The sequence below is a fragment of the Ambystoma mexicanum genome, chromosome 7p (assembly GCF_040938575.1).
Source record: "Ambystoma mexicanum isolate Mex_15411 chromosome 7p, UKY_AmexF1_1, whole genome shotgun sequence".
In the NCBI taxonomy this organism is placed as follows: Eukaryota; Metazoa; Chordata; class Amphibia; order Caudata; family Ambystomatidae; genus Ambystoma; species Ambystoma mexicanum.
In genome coordinates, this window is record NC_090939.1 from 287433430 (window position 1) to 287455263 (window position 21834).

General features: G+C 45.2%; 1 protein-coding gene across 1 annotated transcript; it reads left to right on the forward strand.

The window, feature by feature from the left end:
- The first annotated feature begins 14926 nt into the window (after window positions 1-14926).
- Window positions 14927-19190, forward strand: LOC138526047 (claudin-8-like). Its single transcript, XM_069636356.1, has one exon. The coding sequence runs from the start codon at window positions 15135-15137 to the stop codon at window positions 15807-15809; it is 675 nt and encodes a 224-aa protein (XP_069492457.1). The 5' UTR covers window positions 14927-15134; the 3' UTR covers window positions 15810-19190.
- Window positions 19191-21834: the final 2644 nt, after the last annotated feature.

A 21834-nucleotide genomic window follows, 5' to 3' on the forward strand; every position in this document is an offset into this window, starting at 1 on the left:
CAGCCCACATGGACCTGGAAAATCACCTCATCCCTCCTGAAGTCACAAGTCACATCTTCCTTACCATAAGGGCAGGAAGTGTGCACCAGGAAGTTCCCCCCATGCCGGGTAAAGATCCTGTCTGGTGTTGTATTGTCATCACTGTCACTGTCAAAACAGTCCTTGGGGATTCGTCCTAACAGTTAATTTCCTAAATCAATGTAGAAATGTCAGTCATCAACTGCCATTCCAATAATGGTGCCCGCGGCTAAAGTAATACTCTTTAAGTCACTATTATCCACCTCTATTGGAATGGTGCCATGTTCTATGTTGACTAATGGTGTTGGGTTTACCCCCAACCCTTGCCGTTGGAGAGAAGCATTTAGATGAATATAAGCATCAGGGTTTTTCAATGTTTTGTCCTCTTTTAACTTTCACTTCCAGGGAGAATTGTCAGGTCCTTTCTGGGATGGTGACTTCCTCTTTAACCTGAATTTCAACTGCATAAGGTAGCAATTGAGGTGACCTAAATGCTTTTTCTGGATCATCAAAGCCCATGGGATTATCCGCTAATCGGGACCAAGCTTTGAAGTTTATTAGGTCCAAACTAATGGCAAAGCGATTGAGAATGTCACTGCCTAAGTGAAAGGCGGCAGTGACATCTCGCATGACCCAACAATTATGGACTATGCTCTTGTTGCCAATGGAGATTTTGAGCATACACCTGCTTGGCAGGAGATGTTTGGAATTGGGTGTTTCCAGATCCATTTCCCATTTGTCTATCAGTTGGAATGTGGGAATGGCTGGATCTTTTGGGAGTTGGCTGAACATGGCTTCGCTGATGAAGCTCTTACCGTTGTTCACACACACTCGGGCGAGAACAGAGTCCTTCCCTTCATTTAACTGAATGGGGATGAACAACTGCTCCAATTTGCTGAATATCAGCCAGGCTCTGAGCTGATTTCACATCTTTCTGGGCTATTGGAGTGGGAATGTCTGATTGTGGATTAGTAAAGAATTTCAGAGTGTTTCCTTCCAGTGTGGAATACCACCTTAAACTGGAAGGAAGGTTGATTTTCAGAAATAGAGGGGACCCCCCATTACCAGTCTGTTGTCCTACTGCTATTACTATCACGTCTGGAATTTGGTTATTCTGGAAGTGGAATTCTACTTGGTCAGATTTTTGTTCAACCATGTGGCAGGAGCCGTTTAAACTAACATGGTTGACACTCTGTTTTAATTTTATTGGTCGGCTAGTCTGGGTCCAGCGGACCTTGTTTACGCAATCTATTAGGGGTGACAACCTTCTCAGGAGGTCATTCCCTAGTAAACAAGGGATGCCCTCTGGAGTCACTACTATGACCGGGTGTTTCACCTTGTGTTGCCCAATTTTAATGTCCAAATCTGCAGCCCCCTCAACAGGAATTTCCTTCCCGTCAAAGTTCTGAAGTTGTCCAGGAAGAGAGGTGAGAGGAATTCGGTAATTCTCCCCCCTTCCTGCATTTAGTTCATCAAAGGACCTTTTGGAAAAAAGGGTAGTTGGGATCCCGTGTCCACCAGTGCCAACATTGTACCCTGCCCCTGTACTTGTATAGTATCTTCCCTCCTTCTCCTCAAGGAGGCACAGATAATGCACATTTTTGGAAAACGGTGGGCTAATTTTCTGTTTTTGGACATTGAGAGAGAAGAGATTTGGGCAGAGTTCGGCAGGGAGTTTTGGGAATCTGAAAGAAAAAGTTGGCAATTAGATATTGATGCGGTTTTGGGTTGCCCTGGTTCCAGTTCTGAGCCGCCCCCCCCTTTTTGGAGGCAGTCACCAGGATGGGTTTGAACCAGGGGTTTTCGGTATTGTTGTTTCTGGGATAGAATGATGGGTGGCGACAGCTCAATCCCCACATCTACCCAGTCTATGGATGCGGTTTTGGGTTCCCCTGGTTCCGGTTCTGGGCCGCTCCCCCCGTTTTGGAGGCAGTCATCAGGATGGGTTTGAACCAGGGGTTTTCGGTATTGTTGGTTCTGGGATAGAATGATGGGCGGCGACAGCTCAATCCCCACATCTACCCAGTCTGGGTTGGAATCCCTTGGGACCCATTTTTCCTTGGGAGGAGTTCCCCCATCTCTGAAGGAGAAGATCCTTTTCCCTGTATCCTCTGAGGATCCCTCTCCCTCAAATTGGAAGACCTGTACCTCCTCCACAAAATGGGTCTGTTTGGGTCCTTTGTTTCTCCTACCTCCTCTCTGCTCCTTGGGTGTCAGACTTTCAGGGGTAGGAGATTTTGTTTCCGGTTCCTGGGTTTCCAGGGGCTGTTTACAAGTGGGGAAGGAAGCTTCCTCCAAGGCTTTACACCCCCCTTCCCCTTGTGCCTCCTCCCTGGGAACCGGTGTGTTATCGGGGTGCTGCCCCCGACAATGTTCTGGAGCACCAGGTCCAGAGTTTGGTGCATTCTGTGCCGGCATGCCCATGTGAGGGTTCTGCTGAGCCCTTAACACGCGACCCAGCTCCTGTGCCATATTTTGGACCTGGCACTCAAGTTGGGAAACCCGCTCAGGCTGATACAGGGTTCTGTTTTCTCCCCTGGGCTGATCCCGGGAAGGGTAGATATCCCTCCTCTGGTAGTACCCCGGGTTGGGAAGATTTGGGTACCCCTACACCCTTGACCTCCCCTCTCCCGGATTAGGTTGTCTGGGCTCAGGGAATTGGGGAAAGAAGGATGGATGATTTTGGGGCTGGAAGTTGGGTGGATACCTGGGGAAAAATGTTCTGCCCAGGGTTTGGTGAATTTCTGCCCTCCTCTGGGAAGTTAGGAGGGAAGTTCCCTTGGTTGGGTGCCTGGTTGGATCCCCCCCCTTGGGCTGGAGGGGTCCACACATACCCCAGGATTGGTTGGTTTCCCTTGTAGTCAGGGGAGTGAGGGACCCCATTTGTGGGACTACCTCCTTGATTCCCTGTCTGTGACTGGCCTGAAGGCCTTCTGGGCTGAGAATTATTCTGTGCAAGCAGGTTTTTAGGCCCCCCATCTCCAAATCTAAAATGTGGGCAACCTTTACCTCTGCCACCTTGGCAGCAGCAGGGGTGCTGGTCGATTTGGGGCTTTTCTGAGCGTTATTTTCATTTTCTATGGACTTCTGCACCTCATAGATCCGGGTAGCCTGTTCAATGACCCAGTCTAGTGTCCTTTTCTGATGAAAATCTCTCACTAACTGGGTCATGATGTATTTGGGCAAGGCATGGAAAAACGTATTTACAAACTCTTTACTGTCCGTGCGCACCCTTCTGGTACTCTGCGCAAAGGCACGCTTCAATTCATGCACAAATTCTTGTGGGGCCTGATCCTCCCCACATTGCAAATTGTAGGCTGCCTTGCAGGCCTCTTGGGGATTCTGGTGAACAGAAAAATGTTTCAAGATGGCCGCCCTATATGTGGACCATCTTGAATGGTTTTGGTCCTCCAGCCCCGCGTAGAAACTGGAGTATTCTGGGGAGAATGTCCACTTTACATATTGAATGCAGCTACTGCTGTCTTTCAAATGGAAAGTCTCCATCATTTGCTCATAAAGCTCCAAGTGTTCCCAAACAGAATACTTGGTGTTCTTATGATAAGGGGTGATGACACTCCTTATTGCCTTAGTCTGTTTTAAGGGGTCCTTAAGCAAGGCCCTTTTTGCCTTATTGACTTTTTGGTTCGTGTAACCCTGGTCCATTCATCCTCTGACTCAGAAGCACTGCTCCCAGAGGTGCCCGTCTGATCTTCCAGGTTTTCCCGGATTCTGCGAGCCTGGGAATGGCTCGCAGAATGTGGGGACCTGGTCTCCTTTGTCCGGTGACGTTCAGAGGAGTCTTCAGATTCCTCCTTGCTACCAGGATTTGATGAGTAACCCCCCCCCACTGACCTAACTGGGCAGAGGTTTTCAGAATGCCCTTAGAGGGCCTACTCTCCCGGGGTTCCCCACTAAATTGCAGTGTACTTAGGTGCCCATACCCGGATGCCCGCCCATCCATTCCTGGGTGGTACTGGCCTATGAGCCCCATACGTTTGGCTGGATGGTAATCTGCCATCCCCGTGGCCCTGTGCTCATGTGCGCCAGGGGCATGGGGGTGGCAGAGTCCAGGGACTGGGAGAGGTGAAGGCCTCTGGTACTAGGGCTCCTGAGTTTATGCTCAGGTGTTTCCCTTTCTCAGCGAACCTCATCTCTATCCGCCCCTGCTCCCTGTTGCCATGCAAGAGCCTGTGCTTTCAGCTCCTCAGTTAAGGCCTTACTAGACTCTATCAGTCTCTCCTGCATGGCTACCTGTTGCTGGAGCCTATCATTGTGCTGACAGAGAGCCTCATTCTCACTCTGTGCTTCCTGGTTGGTCCTGGAATACTGGGCCAGTCTTTGCTGCAGGAGGGTAAGAGGGTTACCTCCTGGGTCCCATCCCTACTCGCCTGCTCCTTTCTTGCCAGAGCATCTTCCACCCTCCTGATGTGCTCTAACAAGTTCTTATACTCTTTTTGGAGGTCACCCAGTCCCTGGAGGGCCAGGGGATTTTCTTCAATTTTTTCTTTTAATTGGCAGACTTCCTGGCCTAAGGTGTCCCTTTTTTGACTAAGAGCCTGCATCTGTGCTGCCAGGTCGTCCCTCTGCCTTTTAAGGGCACCAGCTTTCTGGCGCTCTTCTTCAAATTCTGTATGGGTATCCAGGTCTTTCAGGATCAGTTTGTTGCTCTCTGTCTTTTCCCTATCTAGGTGGCTTTGCAGGATGACTACCTGCTCTGCGCATGCCCTATTGAAGTCCAGTTTTTGCTCCAGCTTTTTCTGGCTCTGCAGTAGGGCGTCCAAACCTTCTTGGTATTCCTTCTGCAAGGCCAGACATCTGTTATCCTGGTCAGACTTTTCCTGTTGCAGGATATCCATATCCTCTTTTATTTTAATGATATGCTGCCTACTATCATTTTTTGACTCCTGGCTCCTCCGCAGCCTCTGCTCGGAAGAGACCAAGTCAGATTGGGCCTTCTCTAATGCCATCTGTTGCCTATTTGCCAGATCTTGGCCTTCAGCACATTTGTCCTGTATGGCTCCCATATATAAATACAAATATGCCGCTATCCTGGCAATCTTGTTGTGCTCATCTTTGGCTTTAGGGGCCATATATAGTTCACTCAGGGCCACATGTAATGGACCCTGATCTCTCCATATGTCTGACCCTGTTGCAGTGATCTGGGGTGCGATTGCCTGCAACCACACCGCCTGGTCATGTTCAGACCATTCACCTCTCACAAATAGTTTATGTAAGATGTGCTCTCTAGCTATCTTGATGTCTACCAGTGTTGTCATTCTGGAAATTGATTTCCTTCCTGATTTAAAGAAGTTTTTATTTTATTTTGCAAAACGGAGCGTTTCCTTAGAGCGTTCCTATGAGGGGTGTTTTTACAGCATAACACAGTGTGGTGATCCAACAGGATTTATGTATCCTATCAGTTAGCACACTGTATCAAGCTGCACAAGTGATAGATCTAATCCAGAATCCCGGACGAGCCCCCACTCTGTTAAGTGACTTCAATTCAGCAATCCCACTAAGTCAGTGCCTCGTCTGGGACACCCAAGAGAAGCCCTTATTTATATATTTTTATGACAAGTTATAATCTGGATGATAAACCCTTATATAACGCCCCTCTCTTTGAATCCCCCTGACCTTACTGAGCCAAGAAGTAGGTTTGTTGTGTTGCAATTTAAAAGGTTTATTGAGATAGTAAACAATATATATATATATATATATATATATATATATCACACTTTTATGAATAAATTAATATTTGATAGCACACTTAGGCATATGACAGTGATCAACAATGGATGATGTTACACTAGCACACTGATTTAATTACTTAGAAGTTAGTATAGGGAGGATAAGGTAGCTGAGAATACTTTTATGATTTCAAGGAAATGCAATGATGAATAAAAATGCAGTACAGAAATAAACTGATAGGGTTTCACAAGCGATAATATGTTCACTTTTTCCCTTGTGGCAATTCACTCCCCCCTATGCAATATAAGGAGATGGAAGTAAAGCACACAGTTTTCAGGTATACAATCACAATACAATATGAATTTCAGTCCCCCCCTAGCAAGCTTAGAAAAACAGGGATGGTTTTAAACACAGGCAAAAGTACTTTTAAATGTGATATGCAAAGAAGGGAAAAATATGCTAAAAATGATTTTAATTCCCTGTAGGAGGTTCAGGGTAGGTGATAGCTACTTAGGATTGGTTCAAGTCCACCCTGCCAATTATTCATGAGGGATTATTAGGTTGAAAACTAATTTTAGCAGTGCAAGCAAAAGACAGCGATTTTTTTGACAGGTGAAGAAATTGGGCCAAATCACAAATCGCAGCACTTTTTCTGAATGCGTCGAGCCCGATTACGACAAACTATAAGGATATATATGTTGGAAAGCTTAGACTCTTAGCTTTAAGATTAAAGTTAAATCTCGTTCCTAGCACACGCGGTTCAAAAGATACAGAGGATTTTGTGGAGATAGATTTTCAGAAGTACAATTAAAGTTTCAGAATGATAGATGCACCGTGGAAGGTTTTCGATCAACAGGATGGACACACAATTCTATGATGCAGTTCTAGATAGGTGGAAATGGTTTGAATTAGATTATTTTGAACTAAGAGATTGGTTTTGCACAGTTCTGACTGAGTACTCACAATATAAATTTGAAATAGGCCGTCAGGGTCTGGTCAGGTTTGGACTGGATTCCTGGCGGGTGATTCTGAAGTCGCAGCTCTCTGGGTCAGCTCTGCTCTGCTGGTCTGGTCTGGCACTCGGCACTGCACGGCGGTCTGGATCTCTGGTTCTGGATACGGCTCTGCTTTCTGGGTGTTTCTGGCACAGGGTTCTAGGCCAGAATCAAACAGCTTGCTCAGCTGTTGAATAGTTTGGTTAGGTTTGCTGGATGCTGAGGCCTCTGAAAAGGATTCAGCTTTTGGACTAGGCCTCTCTGCTGCAAGTTCTGAAATCTGGAGTTTGGTTTTCTAAGTTCTTTAGATGGTCGTTCTGGATATTGTCTGGTCCGGCAAAATGCTTCGCAAGAAAATGGAAAGTGAACTCTCTACCTGGGTTTCAGTGTTCCTTTTATGTATTTTGAAAATGGGTGTGTGCGTGGGCATAACTAAGCCTGCCCCTCACAACTTATGATTGGCCAAGCTCTCCTCTCTCCCTTGATTGGGGGAAGGAATGGAGTGTCATCAGGCATCAATTTTATGGCATACAGAAAGAACACTCCCCTTGTCAATTTGCACACAAATCTATTTTTGATCCAAATACATATTTGTCTATGTACCATTTTTCTAATATTATATGTCCCGTTAACATATTTTCTGTAGCACCATACCATCGATCCCTGTCTTTGTAAGATGTCGTGTCCACTTATGACAGAATTCTGCCCTTTTCATCAAGAACACAACCTCTAAACATTTCCAGAATTTACACAAACATGCACAAGGAATATGGGCATCAGATGATAAAGTGTCAGATTTTTAACATACAGACATTCGGAGTTATAACTTATTTTCCGCTACTACCCCAGAACATACCACAGAGTCCTAACACCTCTTAAAATGTGCACAGAAAAATCACAAGAATAATGATATTAATTATGTAATTTTGACAAGTCCGTACTATGAATTATCCATCTTTTTAAAATTATGCTCTGGCCCAGAGGGGTGTAGTTTCCCAAAGCACATGGTGGAATTTCTGGTTTGTCCACTTCCTCCAACTCAGGTTGCTCACAGAGGCACTGCTCCTCCCAGTTTCTTCCAAGAGGAAGCCATTTACGACCCCCCCCCCTAATTTAACATTTGCCTGAGCCAAGGAAAGCTCATTGTTCTGTTTCCCTGCTCCCAGGTGCTCCTCCCCTGATTCAATCAGAGAGGTGTAATCTCCTTTTGGTGGGAACAGCAGAAGGCAGCCAGGCCTGCAAATGCAGTTGCTGGGCAAGTTTCAACTCCTGTCGAGGGTAGTTACCGGGCAGAATTCAATCTTTTCAAGCCAGGCTTCAGCTAAAGGTCACTTTTGTTCCAGTTTTCTTCATTCAAATCAAACTTGCAATTTTTACACATGCAGCTAGAACGCTGATTCTAAGTTCAAAACTATGACCTTTAAACAGTTGCAACCTATGTGACACTCAAAAGTAGGTCCCTCATTTATTTTAAACATTTTGATTTTAGTGGTTTTAAATCCAATTTCAGTTAAACTGCTGACATCCACAGCTCAGCCAGTTTTGTTATAAACATTGTTTTGGGCTCTTTATCTTTCCAGATTTTGTATGCACACAAATGTCTGCTTGTGTTCAGTGAGATTTTTGAATATCTTGCAATGTTTAAAATAGGCATTTTTAGCTTGCATTTCAGAGAAACAAAGGTGATTTCAAAGCGCTTTTTGAGCTAACAGGCACTGCTGTTTTTCCTTTGGCACCACGTTTCACTCATGGCGCTTTTGGCCCATCACGCTCACACTGGTGGGTGGCAGGTTAGGTGACCATTTTGGTGTGCGCAAAAACTGCACAGTTTTCCTGGATTCTGGCGCAATGTGGGCTTTTCGGCCGTCTTGGATTTTCTAAGCCCACAACACCAAATGTTGTAGCCTAATAATTCAAACGTGGGTCAAGACACCCGACAGGGATGTATCTACTTAAATGGGAGATCTCTGTTCTTAGCTCACCAGGCCAGTCAGATTTCACGCCCTCTTTCAGAAATAGGTAGGCAGCGCATACATCTGCTCTCTATTCACAGCAAGTTCCCTCGAGCCAGATTTTAGGCCTCTCTCTCAGATAGGGCTCCTAGGCAAAAGTTACCAGCAAGTGGTCTCCTGGGTGCAGACTTCCTTCTCTCTCCTCTCTGGTGTTGTCAGTCTGCTCTCCTCTTGTTTTGTTTTTCCTTCTGTCTCTCTGTCCCTTTTACATTGAAAACTTATATTATATAGCGTTGATGACAGTTACATATTATAAATATTCCCATGCTACGGAATGGACATCTCTCTTTCTCCCCTTCCCACTAATCTGCCAACTGCCAGCTGATAGGGCAAGCAGTTTAGAGATCTGTATTATGGATAATGGTGGAGGAGGAAGATGCATTATTTCAAAATGACCGGTTTTAATTTCTGTCATTTTGAAATTCTACATTTTATGGCAAATCTGCACATCTGCACGCCCTTCCTTGGAGGAGCTATGGTTTGTAGCGATTTACTCATAAGCCGAAATAGTGAAAAATATGACACTTCGCTATTCAACCATTCATTCATTCATTTTGCATTGTATTAGTTCACACACTTTCAAATTCCTCTGAATTAGGAGAAGGTCAGGATCATGGTTTTCATACTAGCTCAAATTCTGTAAATCACAGAAGATTAAGAGATACAAAGAACTGCCGGGCATTCTGTGATCTTTAATATGAGTCTTAGATAAGCTAAATGCGATGCAAGGTTCTCCTGTTATTAAGGAAAAAGTAGTCCAATGTTAATCAATAGCAATGCATATATTGGGGAGGTCATAGTTTCATATTCCGAACAACCCCTCCTGAGTTTCCTTTCTCCCCATTCACATGTAACCTGAACATCTGCTCGGTTCATGTTATTCCACCCTGGCATCAAGTGTCTTCAAAGGCCTCCGTTCGGGGTTAATTCACAGTTAATGGGGAGGTCTGACCTTAAAGGTGATTTCTGCTGGCCGTCTATCTATGCCCTTCACTATTCTGAACTACTTATTTACATTTATTTGTACTTTAAGCTGAAAACTGGCCCGCTTTTCCTGGTGGGCCCAGCCCAAAGGTCTTGAGGTCAAAGTTTCAGAGGTACAGACTTTTCAGTTCATTAGGGAAAACAGGCTACATTCATAATTCTAACAGAAAAGCATTTTAAATTGAAAAGATGTGTTCAACGTGACATTTTGTATCACATCTGGTCCTGCTGTTCATAACTACAATAAAATATTTAAACAGCTATATGTTTACTTTTAGTATTATTCACCCATAGGCCACAGTTAACATAGTTAATGATTGTTAATTTCTACAGCAAGTAGGCATTTCCATTTAAATGTTAGTTTATTTGTGGAAAGTGTCTTTCTTCAAAATATGTCACTTGAGTTCTCTTTTTAATTGTAAGACACAATTCCTCCTTTGTATTTTTCAAATGCACAGCATTTCAATGTATCGTTTCCATATGTACTGCTGCAGGTTTCAATCTGCCAAAATGTGCCTTTTCCCAGTTTTCACAAAGTCGGCATCTGCAGCGCAGCATGCCTTTTCTGTAATCCATTAACCGCAGTTAGCAATATTACAGTTCTGAGGCACACTCCCCTTCATCTGAGTGCCTTTCCATTTTGACAAAGTTGAGGGAGGCCCATTTTTGTTCCCTCACTAGGCCTAATGTTGGAAAAGAAGTGTTTTGGACTGGCCTGCATATTCCGATAGGTATCAACATCACCCAGATTCATTCTTATAATAGTGCCTTGCATGGCCTCTCAACCTTTGTCACTCTGGGGCTGTATTTTCACACAAAACACACACCCTTCTTATACAATACAATTGTGACCCATCTGCCCAAATCTGATGAAAACCTATCCAATATGTGTATTTCTTGTAGTTTCAAATCTTTCTGCAAGACTGTCCAGAATGTTTCTTAAAATTCATTTGGCAAACCACCTTTCCCTAGTGTTGCTTCTTACTTGCACTCAAATTTAGCATTTAGCATCTCTTGAAGTTCTGTTTGTGACAGACTTCAAAAGTTCATCCTGTTGATCCAAAGAGAAAACATTCTTTACTTTTGCCAATGCGTACTCTATTCTCAGCTAATCCACTACTTTCTCACAATAAAATCTTCATGGAAATATTGAACCACTCAACACAATGCTTGGCTTCATTGTGTATCTGCTCATTTGCATACTGAAAACCTCTTTTTGTATTTAATCAAACTGTTAAAAGAAACTTGTTCACGTTTTGTCTTTCCTTACTTGTTCCATTCTACTTCGTAACTGTTGTGCTTTATATTTTTCCAGAAATACTTTCTCTATTTCGTCTCTATTCACACATGTCCTCTTGCACTTCAAAACCCAGATCGCTCAACAAATGTAATCTCTGCATTTGTTAAGACATTGTTGCCACTGCTTTTTCCCCTCTCTTCAGTGTTAGCCACCAATCATGTATATAATCAGAAAATTCTTGATTGCTCCCCAACATTTAAAACTATCCTTAAACTCTTCAAGTATCTTATCATCCTCGCACACAGGGGCCAGATTATCAAAGGTGTGTGCTGAGCACAGTGCGCCATGAGTTTATTAGCATGTATGGGGCCAGATTACAGAAACTTTGCACAGGTGCAAGTGCAAAGTTGCACGGTATTAGCACTAGGGCAAAGATCGCCATATTTTTAAATACACTGGAACATATTAGAAAACTATTTCACCCTGACAAGTGAAGTTTGAAATATTAAAATCACCAGGGCAAAAATTGCCCTAGTGCAAAAAAGATACATTTTTGATGCATTTTTGCATCAGGGCAAAGTTTGCCCTGGTGCTAATACCATTCCCTATTAGCACTAGGGCTAACTTTGCCCTGGTGCAAACATGCTGTAGAAATGGATCTTTTTTTGCACCAGGTGCTTTTAATATGCAAAACTGCCCTTGTCATGGTGCAGTAGTTTTCTAGTGTGTGTCAGTGTTTTTAAAAATTGGGCAAACTTTGCCCTAGTGCTAATAGCGTGCAACTTTGCCCTTGCATTGGCACAAAATTCAGAAATAGTCCATTATCGTATATTGCGTGGATTTGCCCTGAAACACAGGCGCTAACCCTTGCAATTATCATAGAGGCAAAGGCCTCTGACTTAGCTGTCCTTTTGATTAATGGGCTGCTTGCGGTTTAGAAGCACTTTAAAGCCAGCAGCATTTTCTGAAGGAAATACAAGTGCTAAAAAAGCAAGAGACATTATGGGCCTGATTAAGAAAGTGTTTTTGAATGGGACTGCCCCCATTCAAAAATGCGTTTGTAATTCAGGCCCATTGTCTTAAATAAAACTTGATCTGCCTAGGAGCCACGTGTAAGGAGCATTAATGTTAAGCAGCACCCAAATTACCCCCTGCTCACTAAGTACAAAACTTTACATGAACACTGCTGGCAATGATAAAGCAGGTGGCAGGTTTGCACTTGTCATTAGCAAGATGATGTGCAAGGGAGATTGACAAAGATGCAGGCAGCGTGGCTTCAAAGAGCACTCTGCATCAGCAAGATCCCCTCACAGCTGTCATTTTAACCACTTCTTTTGCACTGGGGTCAGTCATTAATTATACAGCAATGCCTGGCTTTTGTGAGTGTCTTTTACAAACGTTTCCTGGAAGATTGGTGGCTTACTGCAGTTGAAGTCAGAAGACAGTGCACGTTAATAGCTATCCTAAAGCTTACAAAAGCATTATTTTCATTCTTCACATTCACATATTTATTTAACCTACCTTTAATCAATTAAGACAGGTCACCAGCTGCACAAATCCTAAACTCTTAGCTTTCTCTGAGGGGGATGACATTTTATTACGCCTCCTTCCCATGGGCGGAATGTGCCAGAGTGGTGTGACCTGCATTAATGGCATTGCGCCACCTACACACTAAACTGTGTGCTCGAGATAAGCTAGAGATAAACTAGAGATAAGATAGAGATAAGCTAGAGATAAGCACCTGCGCTTTGAATTCACAGAGGAGGGCTAACAAAAGTGTGGCTAAGCAGAGACTACACAGTGCAAACAAAATGAAATAACGCACCACCGCATGCGTTAGATCATTTCAAACTGGCGCTATTCCTGACACTCAAAGCTACAAAACATGTGCTAAACTTTAATCATCTGGCCCCCGTTCCATTGCTACACACTTCATTGATCAATAATTTAAGCCAGGCCTTCACAAAACAAATGTCTGAAAAAAGCACAGGCTTATGTACGCATCGTTCCGGTGCATTTTCTTTTTCTTTTTTGCTAGATATCAGGTACATTTTCTATCAACAAAAATATATTCAATGTAAGATTTTCTCATTCATGATGCTGTATGCCATGCAAATTTGGATGAACTTTTTTAAAGCGAACTATTCACTTAAAGCCAGCCATTGCGCCTCATTATGACCCTGCCGGTCCAGAAAGAATGGTGGCGGTAAAACCGCTGCCACTGTTGTTTCCAGACTGGCTGATTCAGAGTCCTGCAAGCGGGAGGTGTCACTCCCGCCAGGTCTGACTTGGCGGGATTAACACCACCCGCCTGCAGGCGGACATGGAAGCACCGGCTCTGTCATAGACGGAACCGGTGTTTTCATGGTCCCCATCCCCAATGAGTCCTATGGGAATGGGAATGGGGATTAGCAGATTTCCGCCTCCGGAATTACTGGGTCACCAGGGTTGTAATGCCCCGGTAATTCTGGCAATCACAGAGGTGGGATGGTATTACGGGTCCGCGGCGGCCTGCTGGTTTTTCCGACACGGCTACCGCCCGGACACATAATGAGGCCCATTATGTCACACAATAACCATGACATCCCATCCAATGTGTCCTCACTAGCCCGCCCTTCCTTCTGTAAAGGCACATTAAAATCACCTGTTACAATCACATGCTTTTTGGCTGAAAGATGCGTCTTAACTTTAAAAACAACTCTCCGGTCTCTACCGTATCTGGGGTGCATCACTACTTGTCAGAACATGCTCATTGCCACTGACTGAAAGATTCAAACCTATGGTTCTCCCATCTGCAACAAGTATGGACTATACTTTTATACATGGATTTCATAATAAACAGCTACCCCGGTATTCTTATTATCACCAGGCTTAGAAAACAAGCGATGCTCACACTTACTGCCACCCTCAGTTTAATCTTCCTGAAAAAAACGTGTTTCCTGCATACAATTAGTATCTGCTTCTATAGTCTCAAAGACATGTAGAAATGTGCTACATCTAGACCTACTGCATATATCGATGGCATTCAAGGGAATACCTATAGCTCATTAAGGCTAAGACAAAAAAAAACACCCTAATCACAATGCCTGGGCAATGTCCCATCCATCAGTAAAGCTGTCCCAAATGTGGATGCACAGCATAGCTATCTTGGTGGTGCAAAGTGACTTTGCACCACTCTGTGAATTAGGCCCGGTTCAATGTGTTTGTTGGCAGTGCAAAGTGTATTTGTGCAGAGCAAAGTCACTTTGCACTGCAAAAGTAGGCTTTGCACCACGCTAAATGGGGCTAATTAAAATAAAACACTAAGTAGCGCAGCCTTAGTGCTTTTGCTGTGAATTAGGCCCATTTAGCATGGTGCAAAGATATCTTTTGAAGTGCAAATTGACTTTGTTCCACAAAACACACTTTGCACCGCTCTGTGAATTAGGCCCGGTTCAACATGTTTGCTGCCCGTGCAAAGTCACTTTGCACCCCGTTAAACGTTCCATGAATTAGCCCCTTAAGGAACTTTGGGAACTTTGCACTGCAAAAATACACTTGGCACCGCTCTGTGAATCAAGGTGTGTGTTGGCAGTGCAGTCACGTTGCAACCACGCAAAGTCATTGTGCCCCGCGCTAAATGTTCCATGAATTAGGCCCTTAATCTTTCAGACCTCAGCCCGGTCCTCGAGACGATTATCCACTGTAGCAATTGGGACTATAGAGCTGCCTTTGGAAGTCTTAAAACGTGATTTGACTTTGGCCTTTCACTTTCCCTAAACAAATGAGATCTGTAACAGCTAAGCCTACTTCTGAGAAGTAAACCTGCTCCTCTAGTATTGGCAGGTAACCAAACATGCCATTCAGTTACTGTATAACCGTGTTCAGAGAGTTTCGACACACCCCTCTCTGCACAGTTGAGTTATTGGCTGAGCGAAAGCTGTTAGACTGGCTCGGTGGCTTGCCCTTTTCTGGTTGGTGGTTTTTTTTCAATTTTACAGACACTTGAGCACAAATAAATTCGGCTACCCTTTGTTGGATAACAGCTGATCTGACAAGGCTGACGACTCACTCCGGCTCAAAATCCAGTTTTCATCAAGGAATATGATGATTGGATGCACATGATAGAGTCTTGTGGATAGACCCATTGACAGAATCAAAACTCAGATCTCCATTGTCATGCTCATTGTGGTTTATTTTTGCATTTGAAAGACCAGCATGTCGTCCGGTGCCCTGCAAATTGTTGGCCTGGTGCTGGGAGGTATCGGCCTCGTATTGACTTGTCTGATCACGGGCCTACCGACATGGAAAGTAACTGCTTTCATCGAGAACAACATCATCGTGTTTGAGACGCAATGGGAAGGACTCTGGATGAGCTGCGTCCGGCAGATCAACATCAGGATGCAATGCAAAATCTACGACTCCCTGTTGGCGCTTCCGTCGGATCTGCAGGCGGGCAGGGCCCTGATGTGTGTGGCCGTGGCACTGTCCGCGACTGCTATCGCCATTGCGATCCTTGGCATGAGGTGCACTCGCTTCAACACAGACAATGAGAAGACCAAGGGCTTGATCCTCCTTGTAGCTGGGCTCGTGTTCATCCTGTCTGGAATTGCTGTCCTCATCCCTGTATCCTGGACGGGCCACAGCATAATTCGCGATTTCTACAACCCACTCGTTCCCCCGTCGGTGAAGCGGGAGCTGGGTGATGCCCTCTTCATCGGGTGGACCACCTCAGTCATTCTCATTGCTGGGGGTGTCATCCTGTGCCTGTCTTGCCACACCAGGGAGGAAGGATACCAGTACAAGTTGCCTCCACGTTCTCCACCGTACAGCGCGCAGAAAGGGATACAGAGAACCACTTCCAGTCGCTATTCCAAGAGTCAATATGTCTAGGTGCCCCACGTAACCTTCTGTGCATTGACCCCTCAAAGCTGAGGGAGGTATTTATGTCCGAATGTAGGTAGGACATCATTAAAGTCCTGCAGAGTCCGCACTTGCCGCAACATGGTGGAATTGAATGTTGTGCACTAGTCTGAAACGAGAAGAGAAGAAAAGGGAACTATTTTATGGTGGAAAACATTTGCTCAAGAAGACCACATCTCTTGTGGAATCGCAACACTGAAGTAAGTGGGCTAGTCATTTCAGGCGCTTGTTTGCTGCACCATAACACGTAACTTTCTGTTGAGCGCTGGGAAGACAAGACTGAAATGACAGACTCTGAACACAAACTTTGCAGGTGCTGTAGTTGTTTACTAATGTCACGTCCGGGATGCAGAGAAGTGGCAATAACGAGTGACGGGGTTTTGATGATGGCCAGATTGCCCTTAGCTTATTGGCTATCTTTGCATAATCAGGATCGCGGCCGGTGGACTGGGTCTTGCCGGACGCATCATACAGTCTGGAAGGAGGATGGAAAGCCGTGCTGCAGATCTTTGTTTTGTGCACGCGTTAGCTCGAGCCTGGAAAGGCTTTATTGCCCGTTGCACGCCCCAGAACTAAATGCATGCGCGTCTGCTTTATTGTGGGTGACTTTTCGTTTGTTCTTCTAAGGTAACCGCGCTGAAGTTCATGCCGGCACTGCGCAGTGTGTTCTTCCAGTAATGCACAGTCTGTGCAGGGTGGAAATGCTACTTTTGAAAAATGGGATTTCATTCTGAAGCGACTGCTGGCGCATCTGTTCCACTGGGACACATGCTTTAATGGTCTTGAGTTACTTTCCCCACTCTGAACTTTGCCAACCTAAAGAAGGGCAAAAAACGTGCAGGTCTTTATTTCCCTATATAAAAACGGAAGTTATTTTTTTTCTTCAAAACTATGCAACACGTTAATGTGTCATGTCATTGAATGTTGTTTTTTGTGAGTGCAGTATACACACCCCACCGAACCCACTCATCCCTATATCTCCATAACGAACACCCTCTATAGCCTATTGTCTGTTCCTCTTCCGCTTCCACCCTCTTCTGCCAGCGGCATAACGAGTGAGGGGGAAAGGGAGCGTGTCTTTCAGTAGCCAGATAAGGACATTTGGGCTGGTGACTGAGCACAATATTTACTGTCCTCCTGGCAGCTGGTGGGTGGGCACAATGATTATTTGTCCTCCTGGCAACAGGGCATCTTCCCGGGAAGGTGCCCCGTTGCCACAAGGACAATGAATCATTGTACCCAGCAGGCAGCCCAACTGTCCTGGCAGGGGGACAGCTCCCGTTCGGCACCCTCACGGAGGACGGTGCTGAGCAGGAGCACATCACACGGCAAACAAAGGTCCGTGTCCCACCCCACTTTGAGCAGCTACAGCCTGCAGCAGTGTGAGACACGCACACCAGACAGTGCTCCGGTGTGGATCTCCAGCTCCAGTCTGCGCTCAGGACTGGAGCTGGAGGGGCACACAGGAGCACTGTCTGGTGACGTTTTCTTCTGGGCATCTATGACAAACCATTGGTTTATCATACATGTCCATAAACAATGTCATGCCAAAGTAAGAAGGTTTTGACTGGATGCCTCCAAATGCCAGACCAAGTATTATTTGTGTTATTAGACAGCATTTGGGGACGGGGGGCGGCAAGCCCAGCGATGGTGTCGTGGCCTTTCAACTTTTTCAAATGAAAGGGGCCTCCAGTCTCAGGGGGCTACCCAGCAACTGGCGCAGTTTTGCCAGTCAGCAGTCTTGCAACACAGCAATATATTAATTTCTCTATTTTCCTTCTAGGGCTTAAAACGTGTGCTTTGCAGCGCTCACATTACAAGCTGTGTTTTCTCTCCCCAAAGGATATAGAGAAGTGTTGTCACCTCATTTCCTTCTAACACTGGTTCCTCCACATTAGCCACTTGCTGACAGAAGGGTTTAGAGCTCTTCAGTGGGCATTCAGTGTTTAAGCTCCCTGCTGGCTTGCCATCTCATGATAATCAGTGCTATTAACCTTATCTTTGTCACCGTTGTAATGCATGCACCCCATGGGTGCTTCCGACTATTTTCACTCTAAGTAGGGGGCCGCCAAGCATTATGCTGAAATGGATCTCCACACATCTTCAGCCGGGCCTGGGGCAGCCAGTCTAGCCCTTTCTTACGGTGGCATGACTTTTTTTCTGGGCATCCTGTCCAGGACAGCAGTGTTGCCTTGTGCCCCTGCTCAGTCTGGAGCAGAACACGGTCATCAGTTTGGCCGTATGCTTCTGCCCTGCACCCTCCTTGCACAATGGGGGGCACAGCAGGAGCACGCTATGTGTCCCACTCCAGGCTGCTGACTGCACTGCAGGCGCAATCAGGGGCAGAGCCGGAGGCAGAACAGGAGCACCCAGCTCCATGTCCCATCCTTGTGCGAATGTTGCAGGGAGAGGGTATGGAGTCAAGTCATCATATGGGGGGCAGGAACGATTGTGTGTCAGTTTGGGATTTATTTTCCAAGGTCCATTTGGGGGAAAAGTAGCAGTATTTCCTTTCATGGGTTGCCACGCACTCTTTCAATGCTGGATAATTCCCTGATTTCAGTACTGCACATGTTGCACTTTAACTGTAGGTGTCAACTATTTCCTGATAGCCTATGGCATGCCAGTAATCCATGTTATGTTGTAAGGACTGGTCCCTTCTCAAACGATCTGAAATATGCCGGAAATCCCCCACTGCTGGGTTTGTGATCAATGAATAGCCATTTTGGTTTTTTAAATGAATACATCGAAAATAATAACATTGGAGATGAGGAATACAAACCCACTTTTAATGTCTAATAATACCAAAAGCCATACGAATGTTTACAATTTGAATGAGTGCTGTCCTTTAGACAGTGTGTACAAGTACATACTTTTCTGGGTAAACCCCCATCCGGCCGCAGCCGACTCACCACATTTTGTAGTGGGGCATTTCACTGCATTTGACCACAGTAGGGTTGGGGAGGACATAGGGTGACAGGTGGTAAAATGGGTCCGTGGAAAGGAGGAAATGTAAGGAGGGAAAGGAGGAGCTATGGACGCTCAGGGTAAAATGTGGGGGAATGCAAAAAGGCGGCACGTTGGGCACCCCTTTTCTCTGGGTGCAGAACATTATGTGCAAAAGGTTTGTACAGTTCTTCTAGAACTTGACTAGTTGAATTATTCTGATAATTTCTGATTCAAATGACAAGTTTAAATTGAAGTGAGGTAAATCCAAACCATTGTTTGCTAAATGTTCTGAACCAACCTTGGTTCACAGTAATTGGGATTTTATAGACACTCATTCTATTAGTATCCTTTCAATAGATACTAATTATGATGATATCAATAAACGCTGTACAGAAAATGCAATGTGGTAAGCTGTGAAATGTTGTTTTTTGTCTCTTTGCGCTTGAATAAAAGTACATGGTCATAACTCACGAGGGAAATCAAAGGGTTACAGCTGGCATAGCCCCATTATCCCCCATAGTGCAGCATAACCCCATATGCCCCATAGTGCAGCATAGCCCCTTATCCCCATAGTTCAGCACAGCCCTTGATCCCGCATAGTGCAGCATAACCCCTTATCCCCCATAGTGCAGCACAACCGCTGATCTCCCATAGTGCAGCATACCCCCTTATCCCCCATAGTGCAGGATATCATAGTGTAGCAAATGCCCTTATCCCCCATATTGCAGGATATCATAGTGTAGCAAATGCCCGTATGCCCCATAGTGCAGCATAACCCCTTATCCCCATAGTGCAGCATAACACCTTAAGCCTCATAGTGTAGCATAAGCCCTTATGCCCCATAGTGCAGCATAACCCCTTGTCCCCCATAGTGCAGCATAGCCCCTTAACCCTCATGGTGTAGCATAAGCCCTTATGCCCCATAGTGCAGCATAACCCCTTATCCCCCATAGTGCAGCACAACCCCTTGTCCCCCATAGTGCAGCATAACCCCTTATCCCCATAGTGCAGCACAACCCCTTGTCCCCCATAGTGCAGCATACCTCCTTGTCCCCAATAGTGCAGGATATCATAGTGTAGCATAACCCCTTATCCCCCATAGTGCAGCACAACCCCTTAACACCCGTAGTGCAGCACAGCCCATGATCCCCCATAGTGCAGCATAACCCCTTATCTCCCATAGTGCAGTACATCCCATGATCCCCCATAGTGCAGCATAACCCCTTGTCCCCCACAGTGAAAGTGCTGCAAAGCCCCGCCATGAAGACCAGGCCGTGCTTTATCGCAAGTGTGTTTGCACGTGCACGTGTTTCGAATGGCATGCCTGCTGCATTTTTAGAGATGGGTGGTTTTGGGAGGCAGAATTCTACTGCTAATTTGAGCACAGTTCATTGGGGTTAGAACAAGAAAAACGTGTTTTTGTTTTGAGGAATCCTGCATTTCAAGCGGAGCGTAGAGGACGTGAGGCCTGCAGGGCGCGCAGTATGAATGTCCTCACTCCACAGTCTTCAAATCCCGAAAAGACGGGAAATCCTCGAACGCGATGTTGGCAAGCATTACCTTGCTAGGCAGAGCAAACGTCAGCGTTCAGTACATCGAACACCTTAGGCCAGCGATGTTAACACTAAAATGCACTGGCAGACATAATGGTGCAAACAGGAACCTCATTTCACCAAAATGCCAGGGGTAGCGGAAGTGACATCACACGACCCTTGACCTCTGGTGACATCACAGGAAGTGATGTCATTTGACCCCATCCCAAAGTGATATCGCGGGATGCGATGGAACGCGACATTTCACCCGTTGACAAAACAGGAAGTGCTATCACATAGCATTGTACACTACAAAAAATATGGTTATGATATCACTATAATGTGATGTACATTTCATACAAGAATGGATCACCATATGTATCGTTAAGATCAGTCCCGTAATAGGCCCATATTACCAAATTACTGTGAATGCAAGCAGACGTCCATGACCAAATGATAATGATGTGTTATTATATTGCCCTTGTGTTTAAGCACTTTATATAGAGAAAATATACACCCAATATCACCCAACCTGTGTTGGTACTCATTTATCGACCTCAGAAGGATGAAAGGCTGAGCTGAGGTGTTTAAGAACAGACTAAATCAGTGACTCACCCCCCGAAGTGTGCCTGAAATAAACCTGTAATGAGTCTACAATTATTGTATAGAATTCCAGAAAGACACATTATTTGGTATTCCTATTCTTTCTTATTTAGGGTCAGTGCTGAAAGTGTTAGACTTGTGTCACTCCTTTTCTTCTTTTTATTTTTTTTTTTAAGGGGCTTTCAAAAGAAAGCCAGCTACTCCAGAATTAAAGAGCCACCTGGTTCTGGCCACAGCCCATGAGCTTGCATTACAAAAAAAAAAAAAACTTTTTTTTCTAGAGGTCGCAAGGGTGACCACAGAGGTCACAAGGGAGACCACAGGGGTCGCAGTTGCGACCTCTGGCGACCCCTAAATGACGTCTCTGGGTGCAAGCCCTGTTAATGCCACAGGACATGAGGGTGACTGCTGCTACGGTGGCTAGTAGTGTTATCTGCAAGGTGGTGGGACAAAGTGGCTCTGCTCAATACATACAAACATATCTCATGAGCTGTAGGTCGTGGTCCATGCTACTGTAATGCACTCAATTATAATGTGTTGAAACAGGAGAGGTTTCTAAGCGCGGACCTGGGATTCAAACCTGTGTTGCATTGCTGAGCTATACTACCCGTGCAAGAGATAGCTGTGCAATGGGGCAATCAGTGACCTCTACCTCATAGCATGGTCGTCACTAGCTGTACCCAGCATATCATTCACCAATCGAGCTCTCTCCCTCACTCACCTAGGGTCATTGTATAAGAAGTTGTAATACATGTAAAGTGCAGCCAATGTGAGCACTTACATGCAGTTGGGTCCCTATTGGGGAGATTTTTCATTTCTGTGATTATTTCATCCCACCTTAGAGACCCCCAGCTCTATTGCTGGACTTAGAACTTTTAAATTTTAACTCCAGAGTGAGTGGGACCTTTTTC